The 18458-nt window shown below is 41.1% G+C and overlaps 1 protein-coding gene across 1 annotated transcript in view; it reads right to left on the reverse strand.

Moving 5' to 3' along the window:
• plch2a (phospholipase C, eta 2a) overlaps nt 1–18458 on the reverse strand; it is a 190956-nt gene that overhangs the window by 18337 nt on the left and 154161 nt on the right. The window contains exons 6-12 of the mRNA XM_068732737.1: nt 17978–18148; nt 14291–14384; nt 13701–13904; nt 11606–11726; nt 7245–7416; nt 4335–4442; nt 269–412 (exon numbers count right to left, since the gene is read on the reverse strand). Of these exons, the coding sequence (XP_068588838.1) occupies nt 269–412; nt 4335–4442; nt 7245–7416; nt 11606–11726; nt 13701–13904; nt 14291–14384; nt 17978–18148 (1014 nt within the window). The remainder of the gene's footprint in view (nt 1–268; nt 413–4334; nt 4443–7244; nt 7417–11605; nt 11727–13700; nt 13905–14290; nt 14385–17977; nt 18149–18458) is intronic.

Raw genomic sequence — 18458 nt, forward strand, 5'->3', positions numbered from 1 at the left:
ATATATATATATATATATATATATATATATATATATATATATATATATATATATATATATATATATATATATATATATATATATATATATATATATATATATATATACACACACACATATATACACACATATATACATATATATATATATATACACATATATATATATATATACACACATATATACATATATATATATATATATATATTATATATATTATATATATATATATATAATATATTCATATTCAGTCCCCGTCCGTGCTCACCTTGTCCGTGGGCTTCCCAGCAGGAGGGAGGGCCGCGATGGTGAAGCTGTCCGGGTCCTCTCGGTCTCGGATCTTGGACTCCTTCATCAGGTTGTCCAGCTTTTTCTTGGCCATGTTCTCCACCTGCTTCCTGTTGGCTGACGTCTGGAGGAGGAGGGAACAGTTACACAGAGGATTATGATAAAAGATGATTACATGACAATCCCTGTCTGCTGGGAGTGATTGCACATTTTGATATTTTATAGGTTGGACATGTGACAGACTGACAGACAATTATTTTCTCTCCTGTGTTCATGACTTAGTAACAGGTGAACAAAAGGTTTTTGCCAAGTTAATCTAACTTAGTTCCTTAAAAACATATGAAACCGGTGGAAGGAAAAATTGTGGCGGTTGAAAAAAAGTGATGCCCAGATCATTTATCTAAACTATTTATTGAATCTGTGACAGGTGAAACAGAAAAAAAGATTTTGGCAGGTGAATATCAGCATCATTTTTTTCTGTGTATACTTATTTTGGCCACAAGAGGCTGAAGTGCACCACGACAACATGCTCTAAATAGGACTAAACACATTCATGTTTTCTTCAGGTGAGTTTATTGTTTCACAATATGCATATACATATATTGTGTGTTAGCCAGTTATGAAAAATTACTATTATTTCTATCTTTTGGCAAGAAATGTCCCTTAAAACACCCTTAACCGGTGTTAATCTGCCGTTAGGGAAAACATTAACACTTTAAGTCCGATATTTTTCACCCGCCAAAACAGTTTTCACACATGAAAAAAAAAAAAAAAGTAACTTAAAAGACGATCACCTGATTGAACCTTTTTTTCTCCACCTGTTTCATAGAAGAAAGATCATCCTACTTAAACTTTCTCTTCACCTGTTCCTAAGTCATAAACACAGGAGAGAAAACTATTTAGTTCACCTGCTTTGATTTCTCACTAAATTTGTGTGCTCCACAACTGAAGAAGTTTATTTTATTTTTATTTAGTATGCAACTACATTTGATAAAACTGTCTTATAATACTAACATAAGGCCATAGGTTTGGGCAATTCAAAATCATTAATGTGAAACATTATGTGAGCAAAGACTACGGAGGATCTTATACTTTTATTCTTACTGTATGTTAGGTACTTGGCACCAATTTTTACAATCTATCAATCATTTATTTCAATAAATAATGCCAAACATTCCCTGTGCTCTCGTTTATTCAAAATGTGAGAATGTACTACTTTTCTCTTTTTTGAACTGTTGTTTGAACAAAAACAAGATACAAAGATTTAAGATGTCTTTCTGGAGGTTGTGATAGACATGTTTTATTATTTTCTGATGGTTAATAGTCGTAACAATAACTGGAAAATAAAATAATGAAAAGATGAATTGATTAAAAAAGAAATTATTGAAGTTGGACAAACTATTTCAGTGTATTTACAGTGAAGAATACAGCAAGTGAGCCAAACCTTCAGTCACACTGGAAATTATGGATTTGAAAAGCTGGACAAATAAAAACAGAACTATTTGCATTGTGCACATCACCAAAGATAGGGTAGAAAAGATGTGTTTGTATAATCTAGGTGAGGCAATGAGTCGCCTGGCTTTATCTGAGGTACTACACTGTAGAAGATAAGTATGGAAGATGATCTCTCACTCTGATCCGACCAGAAGAAGAAAAACAAATCATGCAGGATCCAACCAGAACTCACATTTCACAAGGAAGCAAAGATGAAGCAATGCATTGTGTGACATAATGCAGAACCTCCCTGGCTGGTTGATGAATGGACCTTCTAGTAATGTAAGAATTTCCACATGTGAGGGCATGACAGAGACTGATGACGATGGTATACACATTATAAAGATGAAGTATGTGCTTATCGAGAGATCACCGCTCAATGCCTCGCTGACAATAATATGCACATGCTCAGTTCAGCCACATGGTGGCAGAGTGTCGCTATAAACCACTTCAGTCAGTGATCAGCCCACAGGCAACATGCTCCATGAAGACTTATTTTAAGTACTTGGTGCAGATGTGTCAAAATGGAACAATATGGAGATTTTCTTACTGAAGAACGAGTTCCAGTCGTCGCTGTCCATCTGATAAGATGGATATGATGCAGGGGGATTACATATTTCTTATAGAACTGATAAACATTACATTTAATCTGAGCAGAGTGTTTTGTTCGGATCAGATTCCACACAATATAGTGTGTATTATAGTTCTTACTTTGAGCTTTCAGGTAAGAAATCTGGTTGTTTCAGAGACAGAAATACAATTTGGGAAGAAATTGAATATTTGGTTTTGAAAACAATCTGGACGACACCTGAAGCCTCAGTACTTAAAAGAGTTCTGTGAGTGCATCTGTCCTGTAAAGTGAACAAAAAGCCCACACATGCTGCCATACAGATGTCTCATCAAAGCATCATTAGTTGCAATAGGATAAAAAACTAAGAATTACAACAACATTGATGTGTTAACCACTGACCACATTGGTCCGTGTTAAAATGTTCTCTCACATAATCAGCACTGATAACCAGAGCCAAACTTAAAGGGATAGTTGTGAGGTTTTGTAGTGGGGTTGTTTGAGGTTGTTCTCCATAGTCAGTGTATTACTACAGTAGATGGAGCTTGAGACAGGAGAACCAGCACGGGAGCAAAGCAATGTACTGCTGTGGATGTACTTTAGACACCTAAAATATCTATAGCAGTTCAAGCGTACGCTATATTTAGAATATTTTCACAGCTTTACCTTGTAGTCAGACAGACCTTTCAGACGGGGACTGAAGCTGTTACCTGTGCTCTCTTTCGAGCCACAGACTCCTTTGACAAAAACAGTAATTTTACCTCACAGAACACAGGAGTTGCTGGTCTATTGCTACCTCTTTCGGTTAGTTTGTTATTGTGTGATGTTGGTTGGTATTGGGTTAGTTCAGATTCACCAAAATCACAAAAACAAACAAACTTACTGATAGAGGCAGCGGTAGATCACAAGTCCCATGTTCTGTCAGGTAAAATTACTACTTTTGTCAAAGGACTCTTGTGGCTTTGAAGAGAGCACAGACAACAGCTTCAGTCCCCGACAGAAAGGCCTGTTTGACTGCAAGGTAAAGCTGTGAAAATATTCTAAATATAGCGTACACTTAAACTGATATAGACATTTCTAGGTGTCTGAAATACATTCACAGCAGTACTTTGCTTTGCTTCTGTGCTGATTCTCCTATTGTAGTAATACACTGAGTATTTATACGAGTATGGAGATTTAGCTCATACAGCCACACTACAAAACATCAGAACTATCCCTTCAAACTGCAACATCTACCAGCTGCTCATCTTCCATGGCTGTTTTTCAGTCAATTACATGACATTAGATAGAAAAGAAGTTCTTCATCTTCATCATTCATCGGTTAATTTCATGTATTTTAGTCTATGTGACTATCCCACTTGAAACATTGGCCATGATGTAGCTAGTTTTCAAAAATGCTGGGACCAACAGTGCTGAATATTGTTATTTTACTGCTCATAACTGACCTACAAGACCACTAACGATGTGCATGTTTGGTTCCAGATAAAGAATCTTTATTCACCACAAGTTGTGGAGCATCTTCAATATGCAATAAAGCAAAGGGCCTACAGTATTACTTTAAACATTCACTCGTAGGATGGGAGAGTATGGCAGATGACTGGGTGAGGTTTTTGAGTTGGTGGAGGATGAGCTTTGTATACAGTACCTTCCACTTTGACAGAAGCGAGCAACAATTGAAGAGAAGAAAAAGAAGAAGAAGGGACAAACAGGAAGAGAGAAGAGCAGGAAATGAGAACAAATAGCCACACAGAAAGAAAGAGGCCGAAGCAAACAGCAGGGATAGCAATATAGGAGATACACTATAAGACAGTAGAGGAAGAGCACTCACCAGAGCTCAGTTTAAACATGAACAGTCAAGAACAGGAAATACACGCACAATTCACATTTCATCTGCTGGACAATAGAACAAAGCCTGCCAGTAACTCTGGTAGATAGGAGACATACATGTGGCAGAGTAGAGGAACAGACCAAACAAGGTACATACATCTCCGTTCATCAGCTTGCAGTCATCCTCCATCTCATCAGCACTATCCTCGTCCGAAACGTCTCCCTCCTCTGCATTCTCATCAATGTTGGGAGGTAGTTTCTTCCCCTGGTGGAGAAAAGAATGAGTCAGCAAAGCTTCGCATTATAATAAACAGTGGCTGTAACATGAAAAATGAGGTTAGAGGAGGCAAATCCTGAATATAGAAACGCGTTTGAAAATTGGAGTGTGCAGAGTAGTGCATGGAGTAGTGCACGGAGTAGTGTGCAGAGTAGTGTGCAGGGTAGTGCACAGAGTAGTGGATGGAGTAGTGCACGGAGTAGTGTGCGGGGTAGTGCACAGAGTAGTGCATGGAGTAGTGTACGGGGTAGTGTACGCGGTAGTGTACAGGGTGGTGTATGGGATAGTGCACAGAGTAGTGCACAGAGTAGTGTAGGGAGTAGTGCACAGAGTAGTGCACAGAGTAGTGCACGGGGTAGTGCATGGGGTAGTGCACAGGGTAGTGCACAGAGTAGTGCATGGAGTAGTGCACGGAGTAGTGTGTGGGGTAGTGCACAGAGTAGTGCATGGAGTAGTGTACGGGGTAGTGTACGTGGTAGTGTACAGGGTAGTGTATGGGATAGTGCACAGAGTAGTGTACAGAGTAGTGCAGGGAGTAGTGTAGGGAGTAGTGTAGGGAGTAGTGCACAGAGTAGTGTAGGGAGTAGTGCACGGGGTAGCGTATGGGGTAGTGCACAGAGTAGTGTACAGAGTAGTGCAGGGAGTAGTGTAGGGAGTAGTGTAGGGAGTAGTGCACAGAGTAGTGTAGGGAGTAGTGCACGGGGTAGCGTATGGGGTAGTGCACAGAATAGTGCACAGGGTAGTGTACGGGGTAGTGTATGGGGTAGTGCACAGAGTAGTGCACGGGGTAGTGTATGGGGTAGTGCACAGAGTAGTGCACGGAGTAGTGCACGGAGTAGTGCACGGGGTAGTGCACGAAGTAGTGCACAGGGTAGTGTATGGGGTAGTGCACAGAGTAGTGCACGGGGTAGTGTAGGGAGTAGTGTACGGGGTAGTGCACAGGGTAGTGCACAAAGTAGTGCGCAGAATAGTGCACAGGGTAGTGCACGGAGTAGTGCATGGGGTAGTGTACAGGGTAGTGCACAGAGTAGTGCATGGGGTAGTGTACAGGGTAGTGCACAGAGTAGTGCACGGAGTAGTGTAGGGAGTAGTGTACGGATGGCGCTGTTTTCAGTGCTCTGTCTCATATATCTGATTTTGGGTATTAAAACAATAGCATGTGGTGCATTTCGCTGCCAACCCTGCTCTGCTTGTTGTGTGGGCTGTGTGTTTTCAATGCCATATTATTGGTTAGACAATGGTATACATAAGTATATCAAAGTGTCTATTTATCCATCAAGGAAATATTTTTAATGCGATCAGTGTTAATACTGTAATCCCCTTCTTTTTATGGTTGTCTTGGCGTCATCTATCCTCTTAAAGTCCAGAGGATTTAGTGGCTGATACGGTCCGATACTGTCCTCACAGTGCGTCCACATTGGTGCCATCGCTAACACTCTGCTGAGTATACTCACAGGTAGCAGCGCCTAACAGCTGGCAGAGCAGTCCTTACGGTGCGAGGTACTGGCGAGATGCCTTCTCTTTAGCGAAGGCAGCTGGCATCAATAAAGCCTGATTAACCTCAATACTGTTGCCTCCCCTGCTAACAGAGGGCTGCTGCCGTCGCTCATCCACATGCCTCTGTTGGTTTATGCCGTGTGTGAAACCAACTTTGCTTTAATGGTTTAAACAGTGCCAAGCTGGACAGATGGTTTACATCAGCTATGAGCTTTCACAATGAACACATAACACTTCTGGGGTCATTTTAAGGTACATTTGGTGGCAAACTGTGTACACTGAGAACAACTGTTTTCCGTTACGTAATTGGAAGGATCCAAATAAGTTGGGGGTTCTTCTATATATTTACATAGCTATAAAAAGCTTTAAAGGAGCAGGGTTTAGTGGCATCTAGTGATGAGGTCTCAGAATGCAACCAATTGAATAACCCAAGCATGAAGAAGAATCTACGGTGGCCTTGAGGTGCATTCACGCCATCAAATTCAAACTGCCACTTAAACGTAAAAACGTTTGGTTTGCCCGTTCTTGCCCGGGAATCTTTTTGGATTCCCCAAATCCTACACAATCAAAATATAAGATTTTTTTGTCATCAATTTTTGTCCCAGGAACTTAGTAGTAGAGTAGTGGGACGAGCTCCTGGAACCAAAAGTGGGAACTTTTCAGCAGGCGGTACTAAATGCAAGGTGCAGGTACTTTACAGGGTTTCCAGCAGTGCTGTTGATCGTGACATCAGATGTGACATTACATTGCAACAAGGATGTTTACTACAACACATCAACATGTTTCCACTGCGTTTGTAGGAACGAGACAACCAATACTTTAACAAAAAAGACTGCAACCTGACTCAGAGCAACCCGCATCAATTGAAGGCAAAATAAATGAGCGTAGCAACATTTGTATGAAGTGAAGCTGACTATCAAGAACTGCTCCTAAGCAGCCTTTAACATTATCTGTGGTCAGCTGGACTCAGATATTGCTTTTGTGACAACACAGATCAGCATGCACAGATATATCGAGCCAGTCTGCAGTTAAACACTTTTTATTCCGTCCAACACGCTACGTTTTGTTTTTCATTCTCTTCTCCCAAACATGTCATATTCAAACACTTTCTAATCACATCGCTTCAGTCAGCCTGCTATCTCCTGCCTTTGAAGTCTGCTCTGTGAGGTTCAACCTTCAGATGATAAAACGGCAAGCTGAAATATTCGCCCGAGGACTGGCACCTGAGAGTAAGTCACTTTTCAAACATCCAAATTGTGTTTCTGAGGCTTTACGCTTCAACTCTGACTCTACCTTGACGAGGATCTTGCCCTTGAGTGTCGCCGGCGACGGCAGCCGTCCAGACTCGTCGGCTTTGATGTTGGACAGGTCCAGTTTGTCTCCCAGGATCTCTGTCAGGTACTGGGCCATCTTTTTTTGCTGGGGGACACTGCAGTGGTTCTCGATGGAGAGGATGACAGGGTAGCTGAGAGATAATCACACAATATACGGGGCCGTAAGATCAGGAAGGACAAGAGGACATGGTTTTATCTGCAGCAGTTTAGCATTCATCAAAGTCACCATTAAAGTTATGTTTATTGTCTCAACCATGAGTACAGACAACATGCACTGTGCAGTACAATTACGACATAACAATTCCACAGGGCTGAAATACAATACAACATAAATTACTTGAACAAAGGTAAAATATTCCTTAAGAAGGAACCCAATTGACATTGACTGGCTTAAAAAAAATGTACTTAAACACCGATGGACATTTTAAAATGTACTTTTGCAAGTGTATTTTTGTATTTACATTCAAACACAACATGATGCTCACCCTCCACATGGAAGTTAATGACACATGCATGGTTCTCAGAAGATGAATCCTCCTGACTTCAGCTGTACTTTGTGTTTAGTAGTAAGCATGTTAGCTCAAGTGTAGCCTCAGAGAGCCGCTGTAGACTAGTCTTGTTGGTAGTTGTTCTAACTCAGTTACGAGCTCCTTTTTCGCCTTTTGATGTTTTATGAATATCCTCACTGACATGTAAAATCTTTCAATATGGAAGACTGCAATTTCAGTCACACATTGCGGCCTCGATCAGCTAGAAACCTGTGACCAGTAAAAACATTGTTTTCCTATAAAACGGTGCTCCTGGCATGCGCTACCCTCTTGTTTCGAGTTTCTTAGACGACCATAAAAGTTAAAATACTCTCTAAGCGTTTCCGCACAGCCGACAGAATCATACCTCTTGTCGACGTCACACAGGGCCCAATCAAATCAAACAAGAGGCGGGCATTACAACTTTACCACTTCCTGTCTCAAAACCCAAACCTCTGCTTTTTTAACAGCTTTTTCCACCCCTTCTCATCCAATAGCATAGCTATGGTAAGAACCCAACAACTGCTTGTTTCCATTTTTAATCCCATTTGCTCCACAGGTGCACCACACTTACCCGATCGCTATTCCAAGGCGTTTGTTAAAGTGGCCACGCCTGTAGAAACTCGCTTCTGTCGGATCGGGCCTAATGCTTGCTTGTCTACCAGATCTACAGATAATCAATATTTACATTTACAGTATGTAAATGTAAATGATGTTATTGTAATGAATCTAATTTTCCATTTATGTTCCATAATCTTATATACATTTTTTTTCTTTTTAAGAGAAATGTATTTCTCTAGCAATGACACTAAAACTTTCACTGCTAAAATGATGGCATGACAGTCTTTAAAGCTTTTATTCTAGTTGATCCAAATGTTCCTATAGCTAAACATCTCGGGACCAAGTCTTTGGTGTAGAGGCAAATACAAATCCACTTCTTCTTGTTGAGGACACCTCAAAGGTCCTCTGCAAGAGAACACTTCCGTGCTCCAACAATGACGCTTCAGTGCTGGTATCACTTTGCACTATGCACTTTTATCTGTAGATGAAAATATAATATTGAGTCACAGTGACCTTTGACCAACAAGTGAACGTGTGTTCAAAATTTGAAGAAAATTCCCTCCAAACGATGAGGCATGAGATTTCCTATTTGAGAGAATGGACCGGATGGACAGACAGACAACATAAAGCCTCTGGCTGCGGCTGTCACAGACTCTTCATTCACATGTCACCATGGCCTATCTCGGTCAGACGGGAGCTTCTTGTCCCAGTTTTGTCCCCGTCAGCCCGCTTTTTATACGCCGCCCCGGAAAATCTGATCATTTCTTTGATGTTGAATGCAGTCTTTCACCACATTTCCTTTAAGCCAATTATCTGTGGAATATAGTGTCCACAAGTATGTTTTCATAAAAATACACAGGGAGGATGAACAGGCAAAGAAAGAGAGCGTTGCTCCTTCATTTTACTTGAGACGGAATCTAAAAATAGAGATTTTTCTCTGCATCCTCCAGACTCTGCATGTGGATGAGATTAACACCTTCTGATGCAGATTCTGTGAGGAGGGGGAGGGTAGGGTGGTGTGTGTGTGTGTGTGTGTGTGTGTGTGTGTGTGTGTGTGTGCGCTCTTTCACTTCTCACAGGTGTGAGTAGGATTTTTACGTTGGCTTACAGGAGTGTAGATCTGTCTGTGTATGAAGTCATATGCTATGGACTTCACAGACAGCAGACCCCAACCCAGTTTATCACGTAAGAGGTCTTTGAGTGACACGTTTCGAGTCGTTGACACATACAGGCTCAACAACGCGCTGTGAATGGGACAAAGCTGCAATAGAAGATTAATGTGTCACTGAACTAGGGCTTCACGATATTAGGAAAATATGTGATAATGTTGTTGAACATCAACTATATTGTGATATTAAAGTGTACTCAGTTACGCCTTTCTGCTGCTTTCACTTTTTTCCTTTTATTGAACTGAACACAAAGGGCACCAATAAAAAATAATTAAAAAAAACAAAAACATGTTGCTGTCTTTCACAATGTGTTTATTGTGCATGTTGACATCACGGTGACATGAATGTCGTGAATGCATTCATCCACACACCTCCCACACATGTCTGCAAGAAACAATACAGCATGATGTTCATTTAGTAAATTATGGTCCATTTAGAGTCAAACAGACCATAAAGCAGAGTATGCTTTAGGGCGGGCTTACTGTGATTGACAGGTAGCTGTCGCTACCAGAGATGTATACGGTGTCTCTTCATCACTCCTCCGCATTCCAAATATAATAACTGCCGTTCTTTGGTTGTGGAAAAAACTATTCCAAGATGGCGACGGCGAAATCACCGAACTCAAGGTTTAAAAACTGCAGCAAACCAACGGTTGACGTCACGATGACTACGTCCACTTCTTATATAGTCTATGGTCACAACCGATCAAGGTGCAGTCAGAAAACTTAACAGGAGTGTGGCTGAGATCAAAATGAAGACTGAGTTTGCATGTATGTGTCGGCCACATCTTCAAATACAGCGATGGTGAAGAGAGATACGGAGCTAGGGAGCTGCAGGGAACCGTTCACCTCCACCCACACCTCCCTTACCTGCATTATAAGACCCGCAGGAGGAGGATGATGATTAAATGAACTATATTCTTTGTTCTCCCCTCCTGACTCCTACTATGACAATGCTCCTTAGATCTTGAAAAAAAGAAGCTTGAGACCTCTCAGAAAGGTTGAGTCTTAAACTATTCTCCCTGCTCATTTTATCAAGTAGTTTAGACTGGAGGAGAGAGTGTATTGTATTAAATGCACATGTATTATAATGTGTACTGTTCACATGATTGTCAATGATGTGGTGCCCAAATATATATGTAATTATTTTTCTTGGGGTAGTGACGCCCACAGTAGTCAGATTCAAAAGGTGTATGTGAAAGAACATGTTTTTCTATCCAGCAGCAGTTATGTGGAATGGGTCCTCCCTAAAGAGCTGGAAGAGTAGCAGCTGGTTCTAAATATAGCTGTTGAGTTGCTCGAGTAGCAGTAGACCCTAAATACCCATCTTGTTTGTTTTAGTAGTTCATGCAATGTTAGGGAAAATGTGTCTGAGAACAAGTGGTTTTAAGAGCCATTGATATGGACTAATTTAGGTTGAGATGTACGTTACATATTAAATTGATTCATGTTTTAATTATTGAATAGGTTACACACCCTGTACTGAATATGTATTATACTGCTGCATTATCTCTGCTATCTCTCTAGCTCTTTAAGACTCATGCAATATAAGGCAACATCAAAGGTTAGTATGTTTCGTGTCTGTCTCTATCAAATAAAAGGTACAATATATATATATATATATATATATATATATATAAATAACCCTATATAAATAAATAAACTAGCTGCACACTAGAGACAACAAACTCTACTAAAAAACATCTACAGTAGCTCTCACTGTGTACCACCTTTAAAACCAGACCTGGTGCACCCTAATACTGTATGTTTCAGATGTAAAGAAGCTTTGAGACGTATTAAACCCATCCAACCCAGCAATTCTATTCCAAGCCTCATTTAACGCATTTTACAATCCAACAGCCTGTGTGATGCAACGCTGCCATGTGTACTGACAGCGTACACGTCTATATACTGCTGGGGAGGCCACAGACACACGCACACACACACACTGACTGACTGAAAGTGAATAAAATAAATAAATGGAAGACAATATTAACTGTGTGCGCGTGTGTGTGTGTGTGTGTGTGTGTGTGTGTGTGTGTGTGTGTGTGTGTGTAAACGTACTCGTTCTTGACGAAGGCGTACTTGTTGATGGTCTCGATGACGTCTTTGAAGAGGATCTTGGAGGTGAGGGTGTAGCCGTGGTGGACGATGGGCTCACCATCCTGACCGTCCCAACAGTCCACTGTGGACAGACAAAGAAGAGACGGTCATCAGAGAGCCAACGACCTAAACGATGAACTGGCAATGAATGCATGTACTAACAAGTATGTGTGTATCATAAAAATATCATAGGAGTGGATCTGACATTCCCATTCAACTCAACGTAGCTGCAATCGTTTTAGCGGGCTAACTTTTGTTTAACTAAGGCGACTTATGCAAGTTGCAGACTTACTGAGGTCTCTCTCACTCACTCACACACACACACACACACACACACACACACACACACACACAATATATTAGGGCGGGGCAAGTTAACATGTTATTATCGCATTATTATTGCGTTATCGTGTTATTATCGCATTATTATCGCGTATATTAATTAGTATATTAATATCGCACGTTAACGCAGTTTTTTCTTTCTTATCAAGCAAACATTTTTAACACAAGAACCGGGCAGCGAGCATTGAGCAGCTGTGTTTGTGTGGCGTCTCTCCCTTCTCCATATACATACATACATACATACATACACACATATATACACAAATACATATATATATACACATATATACATACATATATATTGATTTATGTAAGTCACAGACTCACTGAGGTGAGGTTTTTATACATATACACACACACACAGACATATAAATACACATATATACATAAACATATATACATATATACATACACGTATGGTATGGTGGTGGTATGGTTTTGTTAATTTATGAGATTTGTTGACTATAAGAAAAATAGGGAATGCAATCCTCATCCTCCAAAACTTTTCGTGTAGCCACAAGATGACAATTTAGCGCCTGTCCGCGACATTCGTGTGCTGTCAAAATATCACTGTGTGAACAGCGAGTGCCAACAAGCGTGTTAACTGTGTGACGAGGACGGTGTGTCAGAGGTTGTGTAGGGTTTGCTCATCCACTGTAAGGGACGTGAATGGAAACACATCCCACATGCTAACACACATTCGACTGCCTCACCCAGATGTACAGATCAAGGGGACAATACATGTTTGGGGGCTTTGATTGTTGAGAGAGAGAGAGCGAGAGAGAGAGAGAGCGAGAGAGAGAGAGAGCGAGAGAGAGAGCGAGAGAGCGAGAGAGCGAGAGAGCGAGAGAGCGAGAGAGAGAGAGAGAGAGAGAGAGAATAGATGGCTTTTCGTTTTATAGCCCACTGTGATCTGTTGCGTTTTTGGGAAAGTGTAATGCAGAAGTTTTTAAAATGTTCCCTATTTTAATAACGAAAAAAAGTTTACCAAAGTTGCAAAATGCTGCCTCAGCCGCCAACAGGAGGACTCTGTCTATCTTTGACACTTGCACTACGGTCAGTCCAAAAGAAATGAACACATTTTACACTGTAGCGAACTTACACCAAACCCTGACTCCTAAACCGGGATATGAACCAAACTGTGACATCTGTGTACCGTTGCATCCCTAATCTTTGTTATGTTTTTACATCTAAAAATAATTCTCATGTTAAATACCGTCAGCTGGGTGAAATAAAATATCTTTGAACTGAATGCACTAAATTAGCTCCAAGTCTGCACTTTTAACCAAACTTTTAGTCCATTCATGACAAAGGGGGGGACCTCCCTGCTTTAATATTCATCCAGCATCCATTAAATAAGAAATCCCTAAATCTGTGATTTGTTGAGCTGTGTGATCAAGGAGAATTAATCGTATTTTCAAGTTTTTTTTTTTTTCCTTGTGCAGCTTTCTCCCTTTGGCTCAGCCGAACCTCGATGGTTTTGAAATAGTTTGTTTTTGTTTTTTAACCATGTTAAAAACATTGGGTAAGAGATTTGACAGAATATCAACAAGAGGATTTAGATCAATTTAGATTTAGAACCGATTCAATAAAATGCTCCTGAACCCCATCCCTAATGCAGCAAACGCTGACAATTGCAGCTTTGAGCCCCTGTTTTAAACTGTGCTTGTGTTTTAAACGTCTCCATTAGTATGTTCCACGTGTCCATGCTGACCTTCTACACAGCGACAGCCGGCCTGCAGCACCCAGGCGTACATGTCCACCCTGGACTGTGACATCAGCTGGTCACCCATCAGGTAGGTGTTGTGTGAGGAGGCGATGAAGTAGTTGCACAGCGACTGATTCATGTCCTGGTTCACGTTGTAGTGTTCTGGGTTGAAGATGTCTCCTGCCGGGCTGCGCATGTAATTCGTAATACCTTGGAGAAAGTTTAACAGATACCATTTAACAACAATTTGAATTATTATTTTTCTATTCAATCCATTCTGAAGTGTAGCCTGACAAGTGGAATTTTAGAAAACATGTCCGGTATCAAGTAGGAATATAACACATTTTTACACTGATTCTATTTTCACTCTTTCGTCAAAGAATCAAATCCTATTATACAACAGCCACATTTATTTATTTACCGAGATGTAAACTGTTAAGTGATTAAATTCAGCAGTTTTAGGATGAGGACATTTTTTTCCCTTTAAGGTAACAAGTGGGCATTTTTTTTTTTTATCTGACACTGCACAATAAATACAAACGTATCAATTGCTAATTTTTGACGTATCCCACACTGTGAAATTGAAGTGGACTTACCATCAATTCCCAGAACTCCTTCCTTCTGGTTCTCAGAGCACGGCTCAAACTTGTTGATAATCTCCAGGCAATGCTCCTTGGTCACCTTGGTCATCTACGAATTACAAAAACGCATGTCAAACAACAATACTACGCATGTGCTGAAAATAAAATAATAATATGGGTAATTCCTATGAGGATAATTTGGTTATGAGATCTGCTACATGTCCTCCTGTCCATCCTGGCAGCATCAACCAACTGTTTGTCTGGTTGCTGCTCTTTAAAGCCGCCTGATTGATCAATCAGATCTCTGTTAATCATTTAAAGGGGGCGGAGCAGAACCAGGTCTCTCCCCTCAGCCAGGACTCTCTCATAGTGTGTCAGTGTGTTTGTGACAGTTTGAACCAGGCTTTAGCTCATAGGGTCATATCCATTCTACAAAAGATTTATACCATCCCTCTTCTAAAACACTAAGCACTACCCCTCTCATCATATTCTGGATGAGAGAATGCCGTGAGGCGAGTAAATCCGACAGCCAAATCCATTGTTACTGTGGAAAGACACCAAAAGGCTTGGTGAGCAGCAGAGAGCTCACAGGCTGCTGCCGTCTCAACACCAACACGCGAACACACACAAACTCTAAGAGCTGTTCTGAAACAACTACGAGGGAACGCATACACATCGGAGCCAGCCAAAGAAAATCTTGGCTGACTGAATTATGACCAACCCCGCAAGCGATTGGTCAATGGGGAAAAACAATCTGCATGTTATCTCTAGACGACCTAAATCAGCCACTACCTGGTAGCCTAAATTAATTATAAATACACAAAAAAATATTTGCAGCATATTAAATAATTTTTAACCCAATTAGTTAACACTTAAACTACACTTAATGACAGACTCAAAGCTGACCAGCGTCCACATTCACATGACTGAAAACAGAACGAGTTGCAGAAGTCGTCTTCGTGACTGCAGCTATATTATAAACAAAACCATAAGTCTGTTTATTACAAACATTATGAAACATGCCAATTCTGAAAAGTTTACACTCAAAGCTTACCAAGCAGTGATGCGTGGGTCAGTGTTTTTTTTATAGCCACGCCCACCAGACCCGTTATCAACACCACACAGCACACAAAAATGTGTTAATCAATAAACACACAACTATAGCAGCTCCATTGTCAGGGCTGAGGTTTGAGACTAGGACAGAGACCCCTCCTCTGGCAGCGTTTATTGTACAGCTCCTTTCTGCTTTGCATACACTGATGGCACACCAGGAGCAATGTGGGACCAGGGACACTTCCACATGCAGTTGGAGGATCGGGGAAGCTGGGGATCGAACCGCCGACATTCTGATTGAAAGACGACCCGCTCCACCTCTGAGCGCCTGCTGCATGCTGAGAGCAGCTACAGCTGTACACAGGGCTCTTTCTCCACCCCACCAATGGTTTGTCATGTTTGGGGTCTTAAATAGGCTTTTCAGTCAATTGTTTGTGTATTTATATACCAGCTATTATTTCAGAGGTTATGCATCAATAGGTCTACACAAGTCCAACAGTTGGTCTGAAATGACATGTTCTGTAGGGTTTCTTTATTAATAATACATTATCAGGATTTCTCATGTATATATTAGATGTTAAGATGCTGAAGTATGATGACTAACCTAATCATGTGTTAGTTACAAGGTTGGTCCAACTACATTCATTGTGTTCTCTTCACTTCTGAAACCAAACATTCAGCCTTAGTTTAGAACACAGATTAGTTTGGCAACAGATACTGGCTATTGTTCTCCAAGAACACATTTCTGTCTGTTATCAGTTCCAGAGAAATACAGCAGCACTCTAATGGACACTTGAATACACAACTTGGAGTGTCTTATTTCTTATTGGAGGCACAAAGAAACAGATAGTCTGTAGTTAATTATACCGGCAGAGACGACTGTACTGCATCGTGGCATCATTTCCAACTGAACTACTTCCACCGTTCTCTAATAACAGAAGAATAGTCATCTCATTCACGGTGCCAGAACTAAATGCTGAGTATAATTGGAGAAAAATACAGCCCACCTGAGCGGCGCCGATGGCGTCTGGCTATCCTAACAGAGCCTTCTACTTCTAAAGTGACTGCTTCTACACATTAAAACCGACTGCCAGAGTGCAAATTAGCTGTAGGAGCGCACACACTGTTTGTTTCAATGAAAACAAGCTGTTATGCTTATTTTCTTTTTTTTCTTTTTCTGGCGATGGTATGAGAAGATGTACTTCATCCTAAATCCCTTAACAACTGAATCTCAAGAACAGTGATGGTACAGTACTATTGCTAATATCCTTGTTGGGCTCACACCGACTACATTTCCCTACAATAAGCACCACTTCTGGGGCCAAATGGACACTTGTTTAAGCTTTTGACCTCCCACCCCACAGAAGGTAATAACAAGGAGCCTCATAGGTATTTGGTCAACAAAACTGTGGGAGAGCTGACATAACAAAAAACTGATGCCTTGATCACGAGACGTGCCGCTAGAAATGCTTCTAGCAAGAAGTGCATTTAGCAAGAAGTGCGTCTAGCTAGAAACGTTTGTAGCTACAAAAACATGCCGCTAGAAAAGCTTCTAACTACAAATGCGGAGCTAGAAGCGCGGTGCGAGGCAACAGCTGAACCATTATTTTCCCCACGGTACGGCGCACCTTCTGAGGGCTCCTTTCTTGCTCTGTATGCACAATTTTTCTTGTGGTTTTTATATGCACAAAAAGTTTAAATGTTCTCAACTTTCAGCACAAGCGCCCCGTTCGACAATGTCAGTTGGCCCAGGCAGCCAATCAAATCAAGCAAGAGGCGGGCTTTGCTACTTTACCACTTCCTTCCTGTTGTCAAGTGGTAGATGTTGTAGAACAGTGGTGCAACAGCAAATCCAGACATGAGGTTGACATCAGCAGAATTTAATTATGATGAACTACATAATTCAACAGCAAAGCAACGGTAAGAGCTCGATGTGCTTGAATCCATTTTTTTCCCCCTTTAACCACTTTAGATCGCTGGGTTGGAAACGCAGCCGCACCACGCTGCTTTGCCAAGGCCGATTAGAAAGCATGTAGTTACTCGTCTCTGTGTGATCATGGCCTAAGATTCTGAAGCAGCCCATGAGTGGCTGTTGAATTTGATTAGTTCAGTTTTCAGAAAGCACCTTGAGCACCAACTGGCCATTGATTGTGTACTGCTATAGAGTACTCTATAGAGTTGTATTTAAACATTCACAAAAGGGGGGGGGGGGGGGGGGGTCATTAATCTCATAGTTGTATTGAAGTTCCTCCCAGGGAACAGCAGGAGTCTACATGTGGTTAGCCTAGATTAGCATTAAGACTTGAAGCAAATGGAAACAGCTAGCCCAGCTTGAGTGTGTAGTTAGAAACAAGTGAGCTTACCAGAACTCTGTAGCCCATTCCTCAACTCCACTGCAGGCTATAGACTACATTAGCAACTACTATCGTGACACACACCAAAAACTCAGACCAAACCGTGGGCAGTCAAGTTGCATTGTGGGCAATGTAGGCCCCAAGTTTTTGACAAGGAAGAAGAATGAAAAAGGCAATATCCAGTCCAACCCGAATACAACAATGTTGTAGGAGAGCAATGACAAAACAGTGGAGTAACTTTTAAATGTCAACCTCAGTAGAAACTGAGAAGCTAAAATGCAGACCCAGTGTGTACCTTTTGCTCAGTCTCCAGGAAGCGGGCCAGGTCATCCGTGTCGAGGTGGTCTTTGTGGTTGCTGTAGGTGAGCATGAGGAGGTACAGATCCCTGCGGGTCGACATCATCTTGTAGAAGGAGCAGAACTCCTCAAAGCCCAACGTCCCCTGGTTGTCATCTGTGTCTGCCTCCTACACACCAGGAACAAGAAACACTTTTAGTTGTCTTGGTTTTACCCACCATTGGCAAAATGTAATATCGCAGTCTCTGTTTGTTTCACTTGCCACTTAGACCCCTACCATTGAACGTCATGAATGCAGTAATAAAGTTTGAAATTACTGCAGGTCCTTTTTAATGAGCCTTTCATAAAATGTCATTACTTTCCAATAAGTCATCAAATTAACTGATATCAAAAATAATATCACTTTTTCTGTACTATTTTCTGTATGTCTGTGATGTTTAATGAGAATGTATAATTGGATTTTGTTTGATGTATTGTTC

Source organism: Cebidichthys violaceus, unplaced genomic scaffold (assembly GCF_023349555.1).
Source record: "Cebidichthys violaceus isolate CVI_PGR_0920_01 unplaced genomic scaffold, fCebVio1.0.p SCAF_6, whole genome shotgun sequence".
In the NCBI taxonomy this organism is placed as follows: Eukaryota; Metazoa; Chordata; class Actinopteri; order Perciformes; family Stichaeidae; genus Cebidichthys; species Cebidichthys violaceus.